Source organism: Apus apus, chromosome 1, assembly GCF_020740795.1.
Source record: "Apus apus isolate bApuApu2 chromosome 1, bApuApu2.pri.cur, whole genome shotgun sequence".
NCBI lineage: Eukaryota > Metazoa > Chordata > Aves > Apodiformes > Apodidae > Apus > Apus apus.
In genome coordinates, this window is record NC_067282.1 from 14902025 (window position 1) to 14921648 (window position 19624).

Sequence of the window (19624 nt, forward strand, 5' to 3'; positions counted from 1 at the left end):
TGTAGACATTTAGAATGATCTTTGTGTGCCAGAAATTTGAAATAATATACCCTGGGATCATCTGTAAGTCAGGAGTATGAAATGCTTGATCTGTAACTACAAAGTACGCAGAGGAACACAGTGTCAGGCCAAGAGCACACCTGAATCTGGATGGATTATCAAATCTGATGTTAAATTATCAGTGTTAATTCAGGTGATAGTTTAGATGTATGATGTGGAGAAGATCTCTCGTAGTAGGATGTGGTGAATATTTTTATTTAGAATCAATCTGTGTAAAATTACACCTTCTTTAATATCACTTCAGAATCCTTTAATGAAAAGTACTGAAAATGTATGGCTATGGCAATGTAATCACATATTGATATGCAAATGCATCTCTTTGTGCAGTCATTGTGCTGTTGTACAAAAGCAGGTAGTCATTCATTCCGTTTGGCATTCCATTTTCTGTTGTTATAGCAAAGAGTGAAAGAAACATGATAAGAGACTTTTTGGGTAGAAAGTGCTGTGAGCTTGGGTAGAGCTTCATATACGTAGTGAAAACCAAAAATTTATTGCAAGACTATAATATTCACACAATCACAGAACCACAGACTGGTAGGAATTAGGAGGAGAATGGATTGAGCAGTCCTGAGGAGAAGGACTTGGGGGTGTTAGTTGATGAGAAGCTCAACATGAGCCACCAGTGTCTGCTGGAGCCCAGAGAGCAACTGCATCCTGGGCTGCATCAAAATAAGTGTGGCCAGCAGGGCCAGGGAGGTGATTCTGCCCCTCTACTCTGCTCTGGTGAGACCCCACCTGAAGTGCTGCGTACAGTTCTGGTGCCCTCAGCACAGGAAAGATATAGACCTTTTGGAAAGGGTCCAGAGAAGGGCCACCAAGATGATCAAAGGCCTGGAGCACCTCTGCTCTGAAGACAGGCTGAGAGAGTTGGGGCTGTTCAGTCTAGAGAAGAGAAGGCTCCAGGAAGACCTTATAGCACCTTCCAGTGCTTGAAAGGGGCTACAGGAAAGCTAGGGAGGGGCTTTTCATCAGAGAAGATAGTGATAAGACAAGGGGTTAACCTGAGAGAGGGGAGATTTGGGTTAGATATGAGGAAGAAATTCTTCACTGTGAGGGTGGTGAGGAGCTGGAATTGTTTACCAGGGAGATTGTTGATGCCCCAACTCTGGAGGTCTTTAAGGCCAGGTTGAATGAAGTTTTGTGCAACCTGGTCAAGTGGTAGGGTTCCCTGCTCATGGCAGGGGGGATGCAACTAGATGATCTTTCTGGTCCCTTCCAATTTTAATGATTCTCTGATTCTATGATTCTATGAATTAGAAGAGTCGTCTGGAGATCACCTAGCTCAACCCCTTTGCTGAATCAGGATCACACAGAGCAGATCACACAGGATCACATCCGGGTGGGTTTTAATGTCTCCAGACACGAGGATTCCACAGCCTCCCTGGGCAGCTTGTTCCAGTACTCTTTTACCCTCAAAGTAAATATTTAGATGGAACTTTGTGTGTTCCAGTTTGTGCCCATTGCTCCTTTTCCCATCGCTGAGCACCACCAAGAAGAGTCTGGCCCCATCTTCCTGACACCCACCCTGTAGATATTTCTAAGCATTAATAAAATCCCTGCTCAGTCTTCTCCAGGATAAACAGACCCAGGTCTCAGCCTTTCCTCACAAGAGAGATGCTCCAGTCCCCTGATCATCTTTACAGCCCTTCGCTGTACTCTCTCCGGTAGTTCTTCTTCTTTTACTGGGGAGCCCACAACTGGACACAGTACATAATACCAGCATTAATATCAAAACTATGCTCTTAGCAATTGACAGAAATGCTATTATAAGGCATCAGAGAGGTCTTTTTATACAGTGTAACTCCATCGTAAAATAAAAAGAAATTAATGATGTAGGCCTGTGAAGATAATAAAGTGAAAATATGACTTCCTGAAGGCTGCTGTAATTTTTATAATTTCATGGGAAATTACATTAAATAGTAAGGAAAATTTCATTGCATAGACTGAAATTTTGGAAACAGTGGTGCTATAGGCCATCTTATCAACACACTTCCTACAAATGTATTTTAAAGAAAGATAGTCTGTAATGTGTAACAACAGCTTTTTTTTGAAGCTAAACTAGTACCAGTAGTTGCAGAATGCCAGCTACTTCATAAGAATTAAAATTTTAAAAAATTATGGTCAACTCCAGCCATTCTCTGAGCTGAGTTGCAAGAAATCTATGCATGGTAGTTATAGATACTGTGAAATCCATGTCCTTTGTAGTAGCTGTAATTTCTGTATGTTGTTTGTCATAGGAATGAGAACATGGCGATGGTTATACACAGCCAAACAGTATTTGAAAGTACTTTGTTCCAGCGTTGGGGTTTTTTTTTGTATCTTTTCTTATGGAATCAAAGTGAAAAATTTGGTCTTCATCTTCAAATGGGTCCCTATGATGGGTTGAAGTGTTCCAGGAGATCAAATGGTGTTATTTTACATAACTACAATGTTAAAGGAACTTCCAATATCAAAAGAAGAAATGTATGTGCAGTAGAAAGAGATTTTTCAATAGGTGACCCACTTCTATTGAACCTTCTTTTAGAAATGTTCAGGATGACCAGACCTTTGAACACCCTAACAATAAATTTTAAAACCTATTCATCAAACCAGTCTCTCCTCAATGATTTTGCTGAACTCACATATTTATCAAACTAAGCTCCAGGACAAAATTCCCTGCAGGTTGCAGGAAGAGCATAAAGAAGAATATGAGATGAATCTTTCTAGTATTTGTGTGACAGGGATAAATAACAGCTTTGAAAGCATTCAGTGTAGTGAGATAAAATGGAATCTAGGGCTTGTGCAAATAGTCAAATAAGGTCTTAAGTATCAGTGTTAACAACAGAGAGCTGTAGGAGGGACTCCATGGGAAAACCTCTGTGTAAGTGTTGGTAAGATTTTATTCCTTTTGTGTGTTTTATGATATTTTTCTTCATGTTCTTTATTCTTGCAAGACAGTAGGACTGGCACTGGAATGTATATAGGCTGTCATTAAAGACTATTGGCACCCAACTTCTCTTTTACTAAATAAAGCCATCTCTTTCAGACAATCTCTCTGTGGGGGGAGATTTTGATTTTTAAAAGAAACGGTGCAAAATACCAATTGTTAACACTGTACCTTAAAAGCAACAGACCTGAAAATCTTAGGAAAGATTCAAAGGAAAGATCACAAGAAACTCAGGAGAAGGGAGAGGAGTATCATACTTAAGACCTTAAGCTTTTGACAAGAGGTTGAAGAAGAAAAGAAGTTTTTTCTGTGCCAAATAGAAGGTGTGAGAAATTTAAATCATTTCACTGACGCCTTGTTATAATAATTAGTGGAAGTTAAAGTAAGAGAAAAACTACTTCCAGCTTTCCATTTAGGGTTGTTCTGGTTCAGATTATCCACAGTTTTTTAGGCTTTACTCTGAGTCCTATTCTGTATGGAGCACAGATTGCTTCAAAGAATGTTGCCACTTCTCCAGCTGCGCTTTGCCCAGGGGGAAACAGGTTTTTTCTATGGGTTTTCAGAGAGCAATCTTTTGTAACCTTTATTTCACATCAGAATAGGTATATATACATCTTGCACATCGTAAGGAAGAGTCCTCAACTCACAGTTAGAGCAGAAACATGACTTTAGAGAAGTAATTGTTTGAAGACTGCGATGCCTGTCTACAATCAAAAGAGTAATTAGTTAATGAAAATGCAAAATCTTAGCTAGTATACAGTTAGTAGAATAATAAATACCTAAACACTTAGAAGGAAAACAATGGCTTTCAAACATGATAGTAACCCACATTGTGTTATTGTTTAACTGTGACTTTTCTTGTCAAATAAATAATTTTAGATCACTGTAAATTATTTCCATTACATTTTTTATGATACAGGCCTTCATTATAACATCATACTTTAACCACTTTTTCAAATTCAGTGCACTTTTAAAAATTTCTTAGAAGAGAAAATGTACTAGAAAACGATACTTTTCTCCACTTTGTTAGGCATTCACTCATCTAGATTCCAACAGCCTTGTATTTCCTAATTCCAGCACTGCTTTATGAACCTTCTTTTTGGGAAAGCCTTCCTCAATATTATATATTTAATTCAGGGCTATGGTATGATATAACAGTCAGGTGATTTTCAGATTGTAGCTTCTGTTTGATATCTGCTCCATCTTAAGACGGGAAGAGAGAAAAGGGTCTCAAGTTGCACCAGGGGTGGTTTAGTTTGGATATTAGAAGAAATTTCTTCACTAAAAGGGTATTTAAACACTGGAATAGGCTGCCCAGGAAGGGGACTGAATCACTGTCCCTGAAGCTGTTAGAAAGTGTGTAGGTGTGATTTAGCACTGGACTCAGTAGAGTTAGGTTAGTGGTTGGACTCAATAATCTTAAAGGTCTTTTCCAAACAGAACATTTCTGTGAGTCTGTGAAGATTTGGCCTTTTGAAAAGCTTCCTGAAAGTTATTACTGAATTGTTTTATTACTTCTAAAATTGAAGTTCTCACTTCCGCAAGCCAAAGTGATTATTATTGGTATTAGTAGTATTGTTGTTATTAATAATAATAATTCTAGCAAACTATTATTATTTGTACTGGAAAAATAAAATTATCAACATTTATTTTAAATTTTGTTTGGAAGAAATCCAGAATAGCTATCATTGTCATTAATTCATGCAGGACTTCAGTAAAGAAAAAAGATAATATTTAGTTCAAAAGCTGAAAGCACTTATTAATCAAAAGCAAGCACTTAGAACATGTTACATGTAAAACACTGCATAGTTACTAACAGAAGAAGATATTATTCTTATTTAATTTTCCCAAACAATGTTTTATTTAGGAAATCTTTATTTATGTTAAATATCATTTTCTATCATATGATTTCAATATATTTTGTTTGCCTTTGGAGAAGCTATGTAATTGTGCATTCCATTCTATGAAAGCTGTTCTCAGACTTCAGGCAGAGAGTCGTGCTTATTTCAGTGAATATTCTCTTCTTCTTGACATTGTAATGATTGTGTACTTTTGTACACAATTGTTGCTATCTTTTTTTCCATTTGTCTAATGCCAGGCAACTGCAGTTTCATAAATGATGACATTTACAGTTATTTTTCTCTAACATTCAAAGAACATGAACCCAAATCAGAGGAAGTTCACACTGAAGTTTGGTCCAGATCTCGCTTTTAAATAATTTTTCCTATTCCCACATGAAACATTGCAATAATTAGTTTCCTGTTATTTAAAAATCTGGTCACAGTAAAAGAGTTGCCATTTACTGAAGCACAGTCTAATAATTACAGACATTTCACATCTCTGATATATGTTTGAATATTTTACATTTCCATGGCAGATCACTGGCTTACAACTGGAAGGCTGCAGTTTTGATGGAAATCGACTTTCAGAAAATCTGCATGATTCTCCCAGTGTGTCATCTGTTCTCCCTTGTTACATGGCCTGGATTCCACAGGTACTGAATTATTAAAAACCCTAAACTTTCAAGATCCATAATTCTCTTTTTTTTCTGTATAGTAGCTTTTCGATATGATGCTGCTGACCTGTTTTCCCTCTCATTTCAAAATAAAAATCCTTCTCTTTAGTAAGAAAACCAGTTACTTCTTTTATATAAAACAAGAACTTACTAATATCATTAATATTTTTAGTTTTTATTGTTTAGATTAAGCCATGAGCTTTATTTTACTCATGCCTTTTTTTTTCCTTGTCTTTGAAAAAATGCTAACATTTTTTCAAAAGTGTATTTAGTGAATAAATATATGAGTTGGGAGCTCATTCTTGGAATGTATTTTCTTTGTAGTTTAAAAATTAAACTAAAATGCCACACCAATAAAAACACAGATAACATAGTGTGATTTGTAAGCAAAGAAAGCCTTTCCCATACTTACACTAATTTTAAAAAATGCCAGTGCTTGCAGAACTATGTAAGATGAAAGTGAAGTAATCCAAACAGTAAAAATTGTTACTGTTCTGCTCTCCAATTATAATAGCAATCTCTGATAAATAAAGCAAAAAGTTACATAGAACTTACTCAAGGATATGTGTCAATTACAAATGCATATACTTGAAGTCTTACAACTGAAAAAAAGCTTGTTGTGGAATTAATCTCATCTAAATTTATCAGTCTCAAAGTTAATTGTTTGGTATGACTTAATTGTCTCAGATCCTTTGATCTCAGTAAACGACAGGCATCTCAGGGAAGCCCTCCCATCCCAAAGCTACCTGGATAAGTCTATGTCTAGATGTGACTCTAGGGGCAGCCTAGACTGCTAACTCTGGGACAGACAGGTGAGAAGAAAGCCACATACAGATCTAAAATAAAATATAATAAAAGAAAAATTACTGTAAATGTATGAAGTGAAATAGGAGTGGATGCAGGTCTTCTCCACTTCTTTGTAAAAATAAATAAAATTAGCAGTATGTAAGAAATGAAAAATAATGTCACCTTTCATCCCATCCCGCAGTCTTTAACTTATCAAGCAAATTAATTTTTTAACTGGACGAATTTCTTATTTGACAACCTAAAGAACCCTACAAAGTTCTCTCTTGAGAAGGCCAGGTTTTGTAAAAGGAATGTTAAAGAAAAAAGTTCACTGGACTAATGTCATTGAAATTTCAGTTAGAATTGAGTTTATTATAATAAATTATGGTAATTATGAGATTTGTGGTATATTGTGATAGATATTGTGCAAGGAGCTCCATTGCTAACACACTACTGTATCCCCTTTTTTTTATTTCCTCATTTTTATTTCCAGCACTGGAAGTATAGTATTATATTGTAGTACAGCATTAGAACTATAATGGTCAAGATTTGAACTTTGAGCACATAAGTAAATACTAGTCACCATCTGCACTACTGCTTCTGGCTTTGATGGGAAGTAAAATACTTAAAATTAAAAAAAAAGAAAACTAGAACACCACAAGACCTATTACAAAGTCGACCAGAGAAAGGTTCTTTAGTTCTTTATTACTTTACAAAGTTGGTTGGGTTTTTTTTGTTCAGAGAAATAGATTTCTAGTTTATTTGAAAGGTGGTGTGTGGGATAAATACAAAATTGCCACACATCTTACTACGTGGATTCAGTGGTGGGGGGGAGGGGATGGTAATATACATGGTTTTACATGGTAACAGCAAATGTTTATCTTACGCACACTAAAAATGAGGATTTTAAGTAACCCTCTCTTTGTTCTGAAAAAAAAATAATCTTTTGTTAGAGGCAAAACAGGTTCTTAGGTGTTTTTCTGAGTACGTCTATATTCTTTACATTTCAATGATAAGATCCAGAAGCTAACTGTGACATCAGCAGAGAGCTTTTTCTATAAAAGATAGAAGTGAGATTGTTCAATAATCAGTGAAATAAATTTCTTTCAATGTACTTCATATTTCAAAAGAATAGCAACTGAAGTCTTTGTGTTTGAAAAAATTATAATCCTTTTAAAACACAGCCCAAAACTTGCGAACTGCACAGATTTTTATATGTAAAGTATCTCTATGGAGACAGTTTCTGAACTCACCTGTCCTTAAGTTGTTTTGCTATGGGCTGCACTGTAAAAGCTGACCACAATCAAGCACTGTGCTCAGAAACCAAGGCAGAGTCAGGACATTATGCACTTGCCCTTATCTCATTATCCTCTTCTTAGGGGAAGACTGCATGAAGCAGAATGCATTATCTTAGGATTCTTCAGTTTTGAATTTGTTTTATTTTCCCCATAAATATCTCATGAAATCTAGTGAGCAAAAATCTGTATGTTTATAGTGCAATGCTTTGAGCTACTTTTCAACCAAACTAAAGTAATGTGAAGTCTCTAGAAAAGAAATAAAAGTAGCCTGCAGGATTTCTCAGAGAGAGCCCCCTAAAAATGCTGCAATGCTCAAAATGTAGTATTTTGAGCTACTAACGTGATGCTTATTCTAATTAAACTGTGAAGGTCCTTTCCAGTTTTAATTCAGTCATAGATCCCAAGCTGTGAAGGATGTCACTAAAAGAGATGGAACCATGTGTGAGGCAGCCTAGACAAACTGAAGTTTTGGACCATGCATAAGCCAAGGACATAAGGATTTGTGGTTCAAAAGGACTTTCACAGAATGGCTTCAAATAATGTTATTCCTTAAAACATAAGTGGGATTGAGGAAGGCATGAGAACAGCTATTTTGCCTGAGAAAGATGTAAAAGGAGATCATCAAAGGCAAACTGATCAAGTTTTGGCCTCCTAGCTTTGGCAAAACTTAAATTATCTGATTAACATTTTACTCTCAGACTGGCCAGCACTCTGTATTCTTCAGTAGCGTTAATGAAGGGGTAAATGTGGGAAGTATAATCCTTCTGAGAACAGCTGAGTTCTTTTGAGAAACTTGATTATTAAGTTATTCTATACAGCTCTTACAGTGCATAGACCTTCTGTAAGGATCTAAATGCTGTTGCTCAAAATATATGAGAAGTTGATTTTTAAAAGGAACAAAATTTCTCAGAAATGGCTTAGACTTGACATGCAAGGCAGTGTGCTTGAAACAGTTATTGTTTGCATGTTTCCTATTTCCTGTTTTTAGTAATTTTCTAATATTGGAGCTTCACTAACTCACATTTGATGTGATTTGCATTAAAAAGGCCCTGATTTTTGTTTCAAATTCCTTTCTGACAAGTGTGCTGCTTTGTTATTTGATTCTTGAAAATCCTGTTGACAGGAAGAGAGATTTTGAGTGTGATGGAAAACAAGCTTAATATATATCAGTTGAGTCAAACCCTGAATGGTTTACACTAAATAAAAATGGAAACTCAAATTACATGCTGTAGGAAGTCTTGACTGAGTCTTTGAGCTCAATTCTATAGTCATGTGTAGGGACACATGCCTGTTCAAAACCCAAGGAGGAAACTACATCCCAGACCCACACCATTTGTAGTGCAGAAAGCACAGAGGAACTGTTATTGTTGTCAGAGTAGAGCACTGCTTGCTCATCAGGAAGTCTGAGAGGTGAAGCCATGGCTCCAGACAAGGTCCCTCCCTAAGAAGAGTTTACAATCTAAAGTACAGTTCAAATCTGAATCCTTAAAGTTAACTTGATAATTTTTCTATTTAGGCACTTAATGGAACTGGCTTGTTTTCTAGAAGTGCAAAAGAACTTCAACTGTGACTGTCATCAGTATTAGTATGAAAGGCATTAAAAAAAATCATCAAACCTGCTTTTTTTTTTTTTCTTTTTCTTTTTTTTTTTTCTGATAATGTAACTTTTTACATCCACTGGCATGTCTTGAAGTGCTAAGAGTAGCAGGTTAACTGGAGAGGAATAGGAAAGGCTTAGTTATGGGGTACTCCAGCAAATTTTCTGAAGTCTGCTTTGTAATTAATCCTCCTTTGTAGCCTGGACCAAAAGTTGCCTGTCCAAGTCTGCAGTGTCTAAACTCTATCTTAAGATCCAGCTTTAGATACCATATCATTGGAGATTATTCCTTTCTCATGTTTTGTTGTGTGGTTAAGTGATGACTAAGTGCTTGTTTGTTGGCAGGATGCGTATGGTCCATATTCTCCAGAGGAATGTATAACATTGCCAGTTTACAGTAGCATGGAGAGAGACCGTGTGGTGACAAATATTGATGTACCTTGTGGAGGAAACCAAGACCAGTGGATTCAGTGTGGCGCTGCTTTATTTTTAAAAAATCAGTAATCTGAAACTGCATGAAATTAACTCTTGAAGTTAAGTATCATTTAAGCATCTCAGTTGTTTCTGAGTAAAAGAAAACTTTAGTTTAGTTGCTTATACACTTTTTAAGCAATGCTTTATAAATCCTTGTTTATTTTTTTAAGATATATAAAATTAATCTGCTTGACTAGAACTTAATTGTATCATTGTGGGATTTTGTAAAAGTTAACATGGCACTATTCAGAAAAACATTTATTTGGGTTATTTCTCTAGATTGTAATGTGCTGTATTTTTTTCTCAGACTTGCTGAAATCTCTTATGTTTTGCCCATAAATATTGAAGAAAAATGCAAACTCAGTGTTTTTTCTTTGATCTTTTTTTTTTTTTCATTAGTGTTGTTCTTATGCCTCCATTATTTAATAAAATGATAAAACTTACCTGTTGTAGATGAAATTGAACGTGATCTTTTGTCTTCTTTTTGGAAAGTTTCTCATTTCATTTCTTCTTCAGGGATTTAGACAGACTGGATTGATGGGCTGAGGCCAATTGTGTGGGCTTCAACACGGCCAAGTGCCGGGTCCTGAACTTGGGCCACAACAACCCCAGGCAGTGCTACAGGCTGGGGAAAGAGTGGCTGGAAAGCTGTCTGGCAGAAAATGTCTTCGGGGCGTGTAGCAGGACGCTCCATTTCTCAATGTGCCTGCCTCAGTTTCCATCAATGATTCAACTGCTATTTGTCTCTCAATTTTGCAGGCCCAGTGAAAAGATTCCTATGGGAGGAAAGGGCCTAGCAAGCTCTGAGCTGATAACAACCTTGAGAGGTACAGAGGGCCAAGTTGATGTTCCTAACACCAGCTGCTCTCCGGTGTTGAAGAACACGGAGCCCAGCCCAGCCACAACTAGGCCCAAAACTGAGATAAAGTAAGAACGAACAGATAAACAAAAGTTTTCTTGGCAAGAACAGGGTCTTAATGTTGTTGGTTTTTTCCACTGTTTTATTCTCCAAAGAGAGATTTTGGAGATACAGCTAAATAGTTAAATGGCAGAAGTCAATCCACTTTTTTCTATAAAAGCCTGGCTCCAAATTTTGATCGGGAGACTTCCCGACACTTTCCCAGAAGGTTGCTGGATCTGCCAGAGAGATTAAGACCCACCCAGGGACACTCAGCTGCGGACAGGCAACGGTGTATCTATCATCTCCTGCTACCTTGGATTTAGAACGGCAGGATATTTCTCAGATCACATCACCAAGAGTTTTGTTTTCAGGACATGCATTGATGCATTTCTGTCAGAGAAACTTTGTTCTGTGTATAGAAGGTACCTGATTAATTCTCCTTTTGTTTGGTTCACCTCTTGATTTAGAACCTTTCCACATTACCAAAACTGTCCTTTTGCTTCTTCTCTTTCTGAGTCCTTCCATAAGTGATATGAAAAAACCCTCTTAATATTTAACTGTAACTAGAGCACGGAATTATTTATTTATTTATTTATTTTTATTTGGACCGAAGTCCTTCAGGAGCTCATCTAGACTTATCGACGTTACAAATGTGAAAGGTACTCTCTTCCTAGGTGTCTTTGATGTGTTTGTTTTTGTAGCATAGAAGAAAAAACTGATTTAAGTAAATCTCAAGATAATTTGGCAGCTTGAAATCTAATGATGTAAAATTATCATAACAAAAACTGTGAGCTGTATTTTGCAGTCACAGTGATATTTACTTTGAAGAAGTATTTCACTACTCTTTCCTTCTCATGGATTGAGTCAAAACCATGGTGTTTTGGAAGGCTCCCAGGTGACCTGAGAGGAAAGAGAGATTGCTTCTCATGTGTTGCTCAATATTTATTGCCTGTATGCATTGTATGATGTGCTTTCTTTCTACACAATGTTGTAATCTAAATGAAAGATACTATAGGTAACTACTACTGTAGATCATAGGAATGATAGTTTTGGTAGTAAAAAACAGAACTTCAGAGTGTTTATTGCCACCAAAGTGCAGCTGTAGCACAAGCACAGGCCATTCAGAAGAATGAATCAGGAAACATAAAATATAAAAAACATCAGAAATGCCTTAATGATCTGACTAGTGTTTCAATAAGTCTGTTCTGCTATTCAGTGTCAAGGGTATATGAACTTATAAGTCTAAAATATCTCTAGAAGAGATCTTAGAAAATACACATGACTATTCATTTAACAGCTGCTTTTGAAGACTTGAGAAAGATGCGTATCTTGATCAGGAGCAAATTGTTATCAATAGAAATCAAAGGGACAAAATGCAAAGTGAAAAAACCTTTCAAGAATAAAACCTTTGAAAATAATGAAGATGGTGCAGTAGTATCTGTGTTTTAATATACACATTTTTTACAAGTGCATTTATTTTATATTTTAAAAGGAACAGTTTGTTCCTTTTACACTTTATAGCAGTCAAGTATTCATCAGGTATTGGTGCTGTCATCCATTGGAAGACGTGCTGTTTGATGCAGTTAGCAAGTTCCCAGCAAGTTCCTTGTCAGAGAGCATGAACCACTTTTTGTTATTATTTGAGATACACTGACTTTCAGAAACAAGACCCATTGTGATAGAATCCCCCAAATTGTTGTAGCAATAAGGGAAGACTTTGTAAGGTTGATTTAAGATTTTTTTCAACACCATTTTTAGAATTTCGTTAAAAAACAAATGCTGCAGTAGAAGGGAAGTTACACCAGTTATGCTGAGTACAGCTAGAACTGGTCATGCAAGTTAGTCTTCCCCCTCTGTGTCTTTACTTTCAGAGAACAGTAGTCAGAAGAGCAGTAATTTCTCCCAGAGCAGCTATGAAATTGTTAGAGCTGGAGGGGAAAAAAAACGTGATCTCCGTGCTCAAAACCATAAAATATTAATCATTCTACAACTTCTTGAACTGATAGACTGTATTTTCATTGTCAAAAATGGGTTTAAATAAATTATACTTAATATTGGTTACCAAACAAAAAATATACAGGCTTGACCAGGGCTGGAAATTCTTATATGAAGTTTTAGATAAATATTCTCTAATCCTTTGATTTTTTTCCATTTTAATCCTTCAAAAATGTGGGAATGAGAAACTGTATGTAGAAGAGTCTGACAAAAAATAGAGGGTCACATCTGAGAAAACAAGCTCACCCTCTGTGAGTCCTTATGCTGCATCCTCCTCTGAAGCTGCACAACTTGATGAGTGCACTTGAGTTCTTAACGTATGAGAAGCTTCCGTGGAAACTGCTACTTGAGAGGCCACCCCCCTCCACCTCAGCTCATCACCTCCTGTGTGTGAGTCTGCATAACTCAGCACCATTTCCTGTATCTTCTTTTCAGCCACTGAAGCTGTTTGTAGCAGAGCTCACTAAATTTGATGCATTTCAAGAAATGCCTCTCTTTAAGGTCTAGATTTCTTATTCCTGACTCTCATGACCTTTTTGTAAGATGCCTGGGAAACAACAGAATAAGACTTCTTCACTTCTGGCAGTTTTGGTATAAACAGAAACATTTTTCTCTGGTGTGTTTTAGAAAATCAAAGAATAAAGTTGATGTCGCTTATTTGAACAGCTTAAAAAACAATAATTACTGCTAATTTGGACTGCATTGTGCCTGAGAAATAGTTCTTATGGCATGCTCTTTGTGGAATTGGGATGGTTTTTCCTTTTTTTTAATATTATTTTGTTTTAATGTATTTGAAGACTTCACTAATTAAAACGTAATACTATAGAATCATAGAATGGTTTGGGTTGGAAAGGACCTTAAAGATCATCTAGTTCCAAGCCCCCTGCATGGGCAAGGACACCTCCCACTAGACTGGGTTGCTCGAAGCCCCATCCAACCCGGCCTTGAACACTTCCAGGGAAGGGTCATCCACAACTTTCCTGGGCAACCTGTTCCAGTGTCTCACCACCCTCACAGAAAAGAATTTCTTCCTAACATCTAACCTAAATCTCTCCTCTTCCAGTTTAAGGCCATTACCCCTTGTCCTATCACTATACATCATTGTAAAAAGCCCTTCCCCAGCTTTCCTGTAGCCGCTTGAGGTACTGGAAGGCTGCTATGAGGTCTCCCCAGAGCCTTCTCTTCTCCAGGCTGAACAGCCCCAGCTCTCTCAGCCTGTCTTCAGGAGAGGTGCTCCAGCCCTCTGGTCATCTTTGTGGCCCTACTCTGGACTTGCTTCAACAGTTTAATGTCCTTCCTGTGTTGGGGACTCCAGAACCAGACACAGTACTCCAGGTGGGGTCTTATGAGAGTGGAGTAGAGAGAAGTACCTGCCCTGACCTGCTGGCCATGCTTCTTTTGAATATCCTGAAAGCTTTGCATGGGCTGATTCTAGAAGGGCATTGTAGGTATGAGCACTAATTGATGCAAGAATGTGGGTATTCATGCTGTGTTGCAATAGTTGCTATTCTACTTCTCTGTTATCAAAGCAATCCACATTACTGTGCTCTTGTTTCACACATTAATTAACTGAGAGCACTTACTATTTGAGTACAGTATAAATATACTGTCCAGTGTTCATTCTAGCTTGGTGATCCTGTAGAGTTTCCTAAACAGCGATAATCAGATGCCCAAGATTAATTTCAGATACATGTACTCTAACTGGGAGTGTTTCTAAGGAAGAGTGTGTCAGAATTACTACTTTTCTCAGGAGAAAGCAAGATCCCCCGTCTGTCTTCAAAAGAAGTCTCAGAGATATTCTTCGCATTTTCACCCAGTGTTAGAGTCACTTAGTTTTTTCAGAGCAGCAAACAAGAATCTTCTGAACAGGTCATCTTTGGGAAAAGTAATTAATTAGTAATCATGCTTATGAAGTGTACCAAATAGGCAATTTCATCATCAAAGCTGTCTAACTCCTCTGAGTCTCTGAGTTATTCTGATGTTAACCCACATGGTGCTATTTGCAAGCATAAGAGCGTGTTTCATACACTTTTATCTGTGTACTGAGTTTGCTAAGAAATATCAATTGGACCTATCAACATCTGCCACTAGATGGTACTGTGGACTAGACACTCCTGAGAGACTGGGGCGGAAAAGTTGGGGGGTTTGGAAGGTAAAGATAATTTACAGTATATATAACATTGCTTCACCAGTCTGTTCCGAATTAAATTTTCTTATCAGCAGTGCTGAATAAGCAGCAATGTCTCAAAAAAAGTGCTAATAGTTAGTTGTGATGTAGTTCTTTTTAGAAATAAGTGATTCACCAAATTAATTTCTCTGTACTTAGAGATGCCTTGGTTGTGGAAATGGATAAGGTGCTGACTGACCACTCTGGCCTGTTTGCAGCTATTTCTGTACATCTTCAGTATCTGCATGGGAAGAGGGAACAGTGAGGAGAAATGTGCCCTTGCAGCAGGGAAGGTCAGCCGACTCAGGCAAGCGTGGCCAGCAGGTTGAGGGAGGTGTTCCTCCTCTGGTCAGCCTTGGTGAGACACATCCCGAGTGCTGGGTCCAGTGCTGGGCTGGCCCTTACAAGAGAGACGTGGGCATTCTAGACTGAATCCAGAGAAGGGCCATGAAGGTGATTAAGGAACTGGAGCATCCAGCATACAAGGAGAGGCTGCAAGAGCTCAAACAATTCAGCCTGGGAAAGAGAAGCTTCAGGGAAATTGTCTCAGTGTATATAAATATCTGATGAGGAGGTAAAAAAAGATAGTCAGACTCTTCTCAGGGGTACCCAGTGAAAGAAAAAGAGACAATGGGCACAAACGGAAATGCATGACATTTCATTTAAATATAAGAATTTTTTTCTTCATCCTTAAGGGTGACCAAGCACTGGCACAGGCTGCCCAGAGAGGTTATGGTGTCCCATCCTTTGAGATATTAAAATCCCAACTTGACACGGCCCTTAGCAACCTGCTCTAGATGACCATACTTTGAGAAGTGGGGTAGGACTTGATATGTACAGAAGTGCTTTCCAAACTCAGGTGCTCTGTGATTATATAAACCTGTGAAAAGGCTGGAAATAAAAAGGGGCCATTTAAGCTACCAGAATCAGGAACACTGTGATGTGAGAACAGGAAACCCATTTTAGGGAAGGCAAGTGTCCAATAAATACTGAGCTTTCCAGTTCATTGTAGGTAGGTCTCTGAAGTGATTCTTCTATCCTTTGGGTTCCAGTAAGTCAAAATGAGTGAAAATCCCAATTGTAATTTACTGGTACTGCCCTGTCCACTCCATCTTGTTCTTAGTTGGCTGTAAAGTATTTGCCTTAGGATTTTTATAAGAAAATTGCATATCAAATATGAGAAGCAAACTTAGTAAACTGGAATTGACAAGGTTTTTTGGACTTCAGTACATCTCCAACATAATAAAGATACATCAAACACCTCACTGATACTGTGAAGACAGCACTTTAGTTATATATATGCAGTTTGTGTAACTCTCTCTAATAGTTAGCAGCAATAAAAATAACTTCTGCAAATCATGAGAAGACTGTGTGTCAGAGAAAAAGCCAGAAAATTGCAAGCCAAGTGCTAGCCTATATTTATTCTGATATTAGCATTTTCAAAGTATACTCAAGAGAAACTGCAGTTGAGGTAATTTCAGTGTTGAAGTTTCTTCATTGAAGGGAATTGTCAGGCACTGGGAAAACACAAAATGTTGCTTGGCAGAGCATACTTGATTTTCCCTTATTCAGAAGCAGTTTTTGGTCATCACTTTGGAAACAGTGTAGCACATTGGGGCATCTGACCTACACCCCCTGAAAAAAGGAGTTTCTCTCATGGTTACATCAATGCTGGGAAGAATTCTGATAAATTAAGGAGGGATCATGGGATGCAAAGAGATGTGAAGGAGTAAAAGTCCTATCTGTCATAAAGAGCAGTGTGATCTTTTATTGTTTCAGTGGAGATTAAATGAAAACAGACACTGGCCAATTGTGTTCCAGTATCATCTACATAAATTCACCTCTTATTCTTTTCTAACATTTTGCTTCCAATTTTTCTTTCTCTTCTCTGTAGAGGATCAAGAACTTTTTCCCTCATGCCCTTTCTGTAGGAGTAACTTCACTGGACTTCCTGAAGCACCATCCTCAATGTTTTACCATGGGAGGGAGAGATTATACTTTTCCTTTTTGCATCAGAGTTTAAATGCCATAATTTGTTGTTAGTATTTCAACTAAAGAAAGTTTCTCTCACACAGATAATTCCTTTTGTAGTCAGAGTTCCATGAGGCTGCAGGAAGGAGTAAGCCCCAAAGTAAATGTGGTCATTGCTTTAGTGCCCTTCATAATAGAAGGAAAATGAACCCACCAGTAGGATTGTCTAGGGAAAGCACTTCACTTTTGGTAGTCACACCTTAAAGCTATGATTAAAATTTTTAAATAAACACAGGAAACAATGTCACGCCTACCTCTCACAGTGTTACAAGGATGTTAATAAGAAGCTAACATCTTATTTTGACTCCTTCTTTAGACCTTTTGGAGTTGTACTTTCCGCAGCTGCACACAGGGGGGTTAACAGTCTCCACTCCCTTTCACATCATATGAGTAGTATTTACACTTACCCATTGATCTACATCATATGGCAACCCACTGCCCAGGTTCCTTGCTCTTTTCTGTAGAAATCACAGAATCACAGAATTGTCAGAGTTGGAAGGGACCTCTAGAGATCATCTAGTCCAACTCCCCTGCTAAAGCAGGATCCCCTAGAGCACATTACTCAGGGCTGCATCCAGGTTGGTTTTGAATATCTCCAGCAAAGAAGACTCCACAACCCCCTGGGCAGCATATTCTCATTTCTGTCACTCTCACCATAAAGAAGTTTTTACTCATGTTTAAATGGAACTTCACATGTTCCACCTTGTGCTCATTGGCCCTTGTCCTTTCACTGAGAACTACTGAAAAGAGTCTGGCTCCGGCCTTCCTGTACCCACCCTTTAGATACCTATAGGCATTTATAAGGTCTCCCCTCAGCTTTCTTTTCTCCAGGCACTTATGTTGCATGCTGTCAGGGCCCTTGAGCTTATGGATGTCCTGTTTGGCCAAGTGGTCTCTAACCTGCTCCTCCTCCACTAAGGGGGAAAGTCTCCCTCTCTCCAGACCTTCCCCTTGCCTCCAGGGTCTGGGATTCATGAAGAACAGCTTTAGCAGTGAAGACTGAAGCAAAGAAGGCATTCAGTAACTCTGCCTTCTCTGTGTCTTCCACCACTAGGGCACCCACCTCACTCATCAGCAGGCCTACATTTCCCCTAGTCTTCCTTTTTCTAGTGATATATTGAAAAAACCTCTTCTTGTTGTCTAACCACAGTGGCCAAGTTGAGTTCTGCTTGAGCCTTGGCCCTTCTAATTTTCCCCCTGCATAGCTCCATTGCCTCTTGGTATTCCTCATAGGTTGCCAACCCCCTTTTCCACAGGCCATAAACTTTCCTTTTGCTCCTGAGGTCCAGCCAAAGCTCTCTATTTAGCCAGGCTGGTCTTCCTCCCTGTTGGCTCATCATCTGGGACCTGGGAATGGCCTTCTTCTGTGCCTTTAAGAATTCCTCCTTGAAGTATGACCAGCCTTCCTGGGCTCCCTGGCCCTTCAGGACTGTCTCCCAAGGGACACTCTCAACCATGCTCTGAATCAGGCCAAAGTCTGCCCTTCAGAAGTTCAAGGTGGCAGTTCTGCTGGCCCCCTCTCCAGCAGAACTCGGCATGCAAGAGAGTGCCTGATGCACAACCTGTCTCTCATAGCAAGTGAATGTCTACAAGGCAGCTTGGGCACACTTCCAGCTCCCCTTGTTTAGGCAAAGGCATATATTCTATGGCTGGTTCTGGCTAACATTGTGGAATACTTAGGAACTGCATTGGGAGACAGGGAACAGCATTCAGACACCAAAAGTTGTGGTTGAATGTTGAGAGAGAGTGGCACAAGTCAGCAGTTTGCAGAGGCAAGAGAAGAATGCTTAGCTCAAGAATGACTAGGCAGTTCTGAGTCCTCCAATACAAGAAAGACATTGGAAAAGCTGAGAAGGTTCAATGGAGGCCACCAAGATGCTCAGGGGGCTGAAGCACATTACTTTATGGGGAGAGGCTTAATGAACTTACTTGTTAAACAAGAAGAAGAGACACCTTTGCTGGGAGGGACTTACCAGCACCTTGCCATTGTTTACAAGGTTATCAAGTTCAATGGCAGGAGGACAGGGGACAGTGGATGTTATAACTGTATATAGGGAAAAATATTTTCAGCATGGGTGCAGTCAGGCAGTGACACAGGTTGACCAGAGAGGTTGTTCAGTTGCCATGGTTGGTGGTTTTGAAAACTTGACTGGATAAAACCCTGAGCAATCTGTTCTGACCTCAGAGTTGACCCTGCTATTGGGGACCTCCCAGGGTCTCCATGTGACCTGAATTATTCTATGCTTCTAACTCTGAAAAGAGAATGGCATAATAGTTACTTTTTTCATTGTTCAAAGTGTATAAATTGCAGTAAGAAAATAATGTCACTCTTCACTTCGTACTTTGTGTTCAATATAAAAATGACCTGGTAGTCCTTCAGTTTTACTGCTGCCTCATAAGTGATCAACAAGTCCAGAGGTAAGTCAATGGAAAATGAAGCAGTTCAGAGAGTAAATGGATTAATGAAATGTAAAACCATAATAGGGCAAGCCAAAAAGAATTCAAAAGAACCTCACTTAAGGCATAAAACCAAAAATAAATGTTCTGAACACATCAGAAGCAGGACGCCTGCCAAAGAGAGTACTGAGTTATTAGATGACTTAAGTGTAAAAGGAATACTTAGGGAAGGTAAAACTGTAATACAAGTCTAAACTCTTTACATCAGAATTCATTTCAGAGAAACTGAGAGAGGTTCCCCCACCGATTTCTCTCTTTCTTAAGGATCATCTTAAATTGACCTATCAAATAAGAAATTTTAGAAGAAACTGAGAAAATTACTACTAAGTGACAAGTTGTCAGGGCCAGATGGTCCTCAGCCAAGAGTCCTAAAAGAACTCAAGTGTAACATTGCCTCACTACCCAATATGATGTTTA

The 19624-nt window shown here is 38.4% G+C and overlaps 1 protein-coding gene across 2 annotated transcripts in view; it reads left to right on the forward strand.

Moving 5' to 3' along the window:
• DYNC2H1 (dynein cytoplasmic 2 heavy chain 1) overlaps positions 1 to 10099 on the forward strand; it is a 156224-nt gene extending 146125 nt beyond the window's left edge. For both annotated transcript variants that reach the window (XM_051626994.1, XM_051626984.1), the window contains 2 exons: positions 5364 to 5480; positions 9528 to 10099. In XM_051626994.1, coding sequence (XP_051482954.1) covers positions 5364 to 5480; positions 9528 to 9686 — 276 coding nt within the window. In that variant the 3' untranslated portion in view covers positions 9687 to 10099. The remainder of the gene's footprint in view (positions 1 to 5363; positions 5481 to 9527) is intronic.
• The last annotated feature ends 9525 nt before the right edge of the window (positions 10100 to 19624 follow it).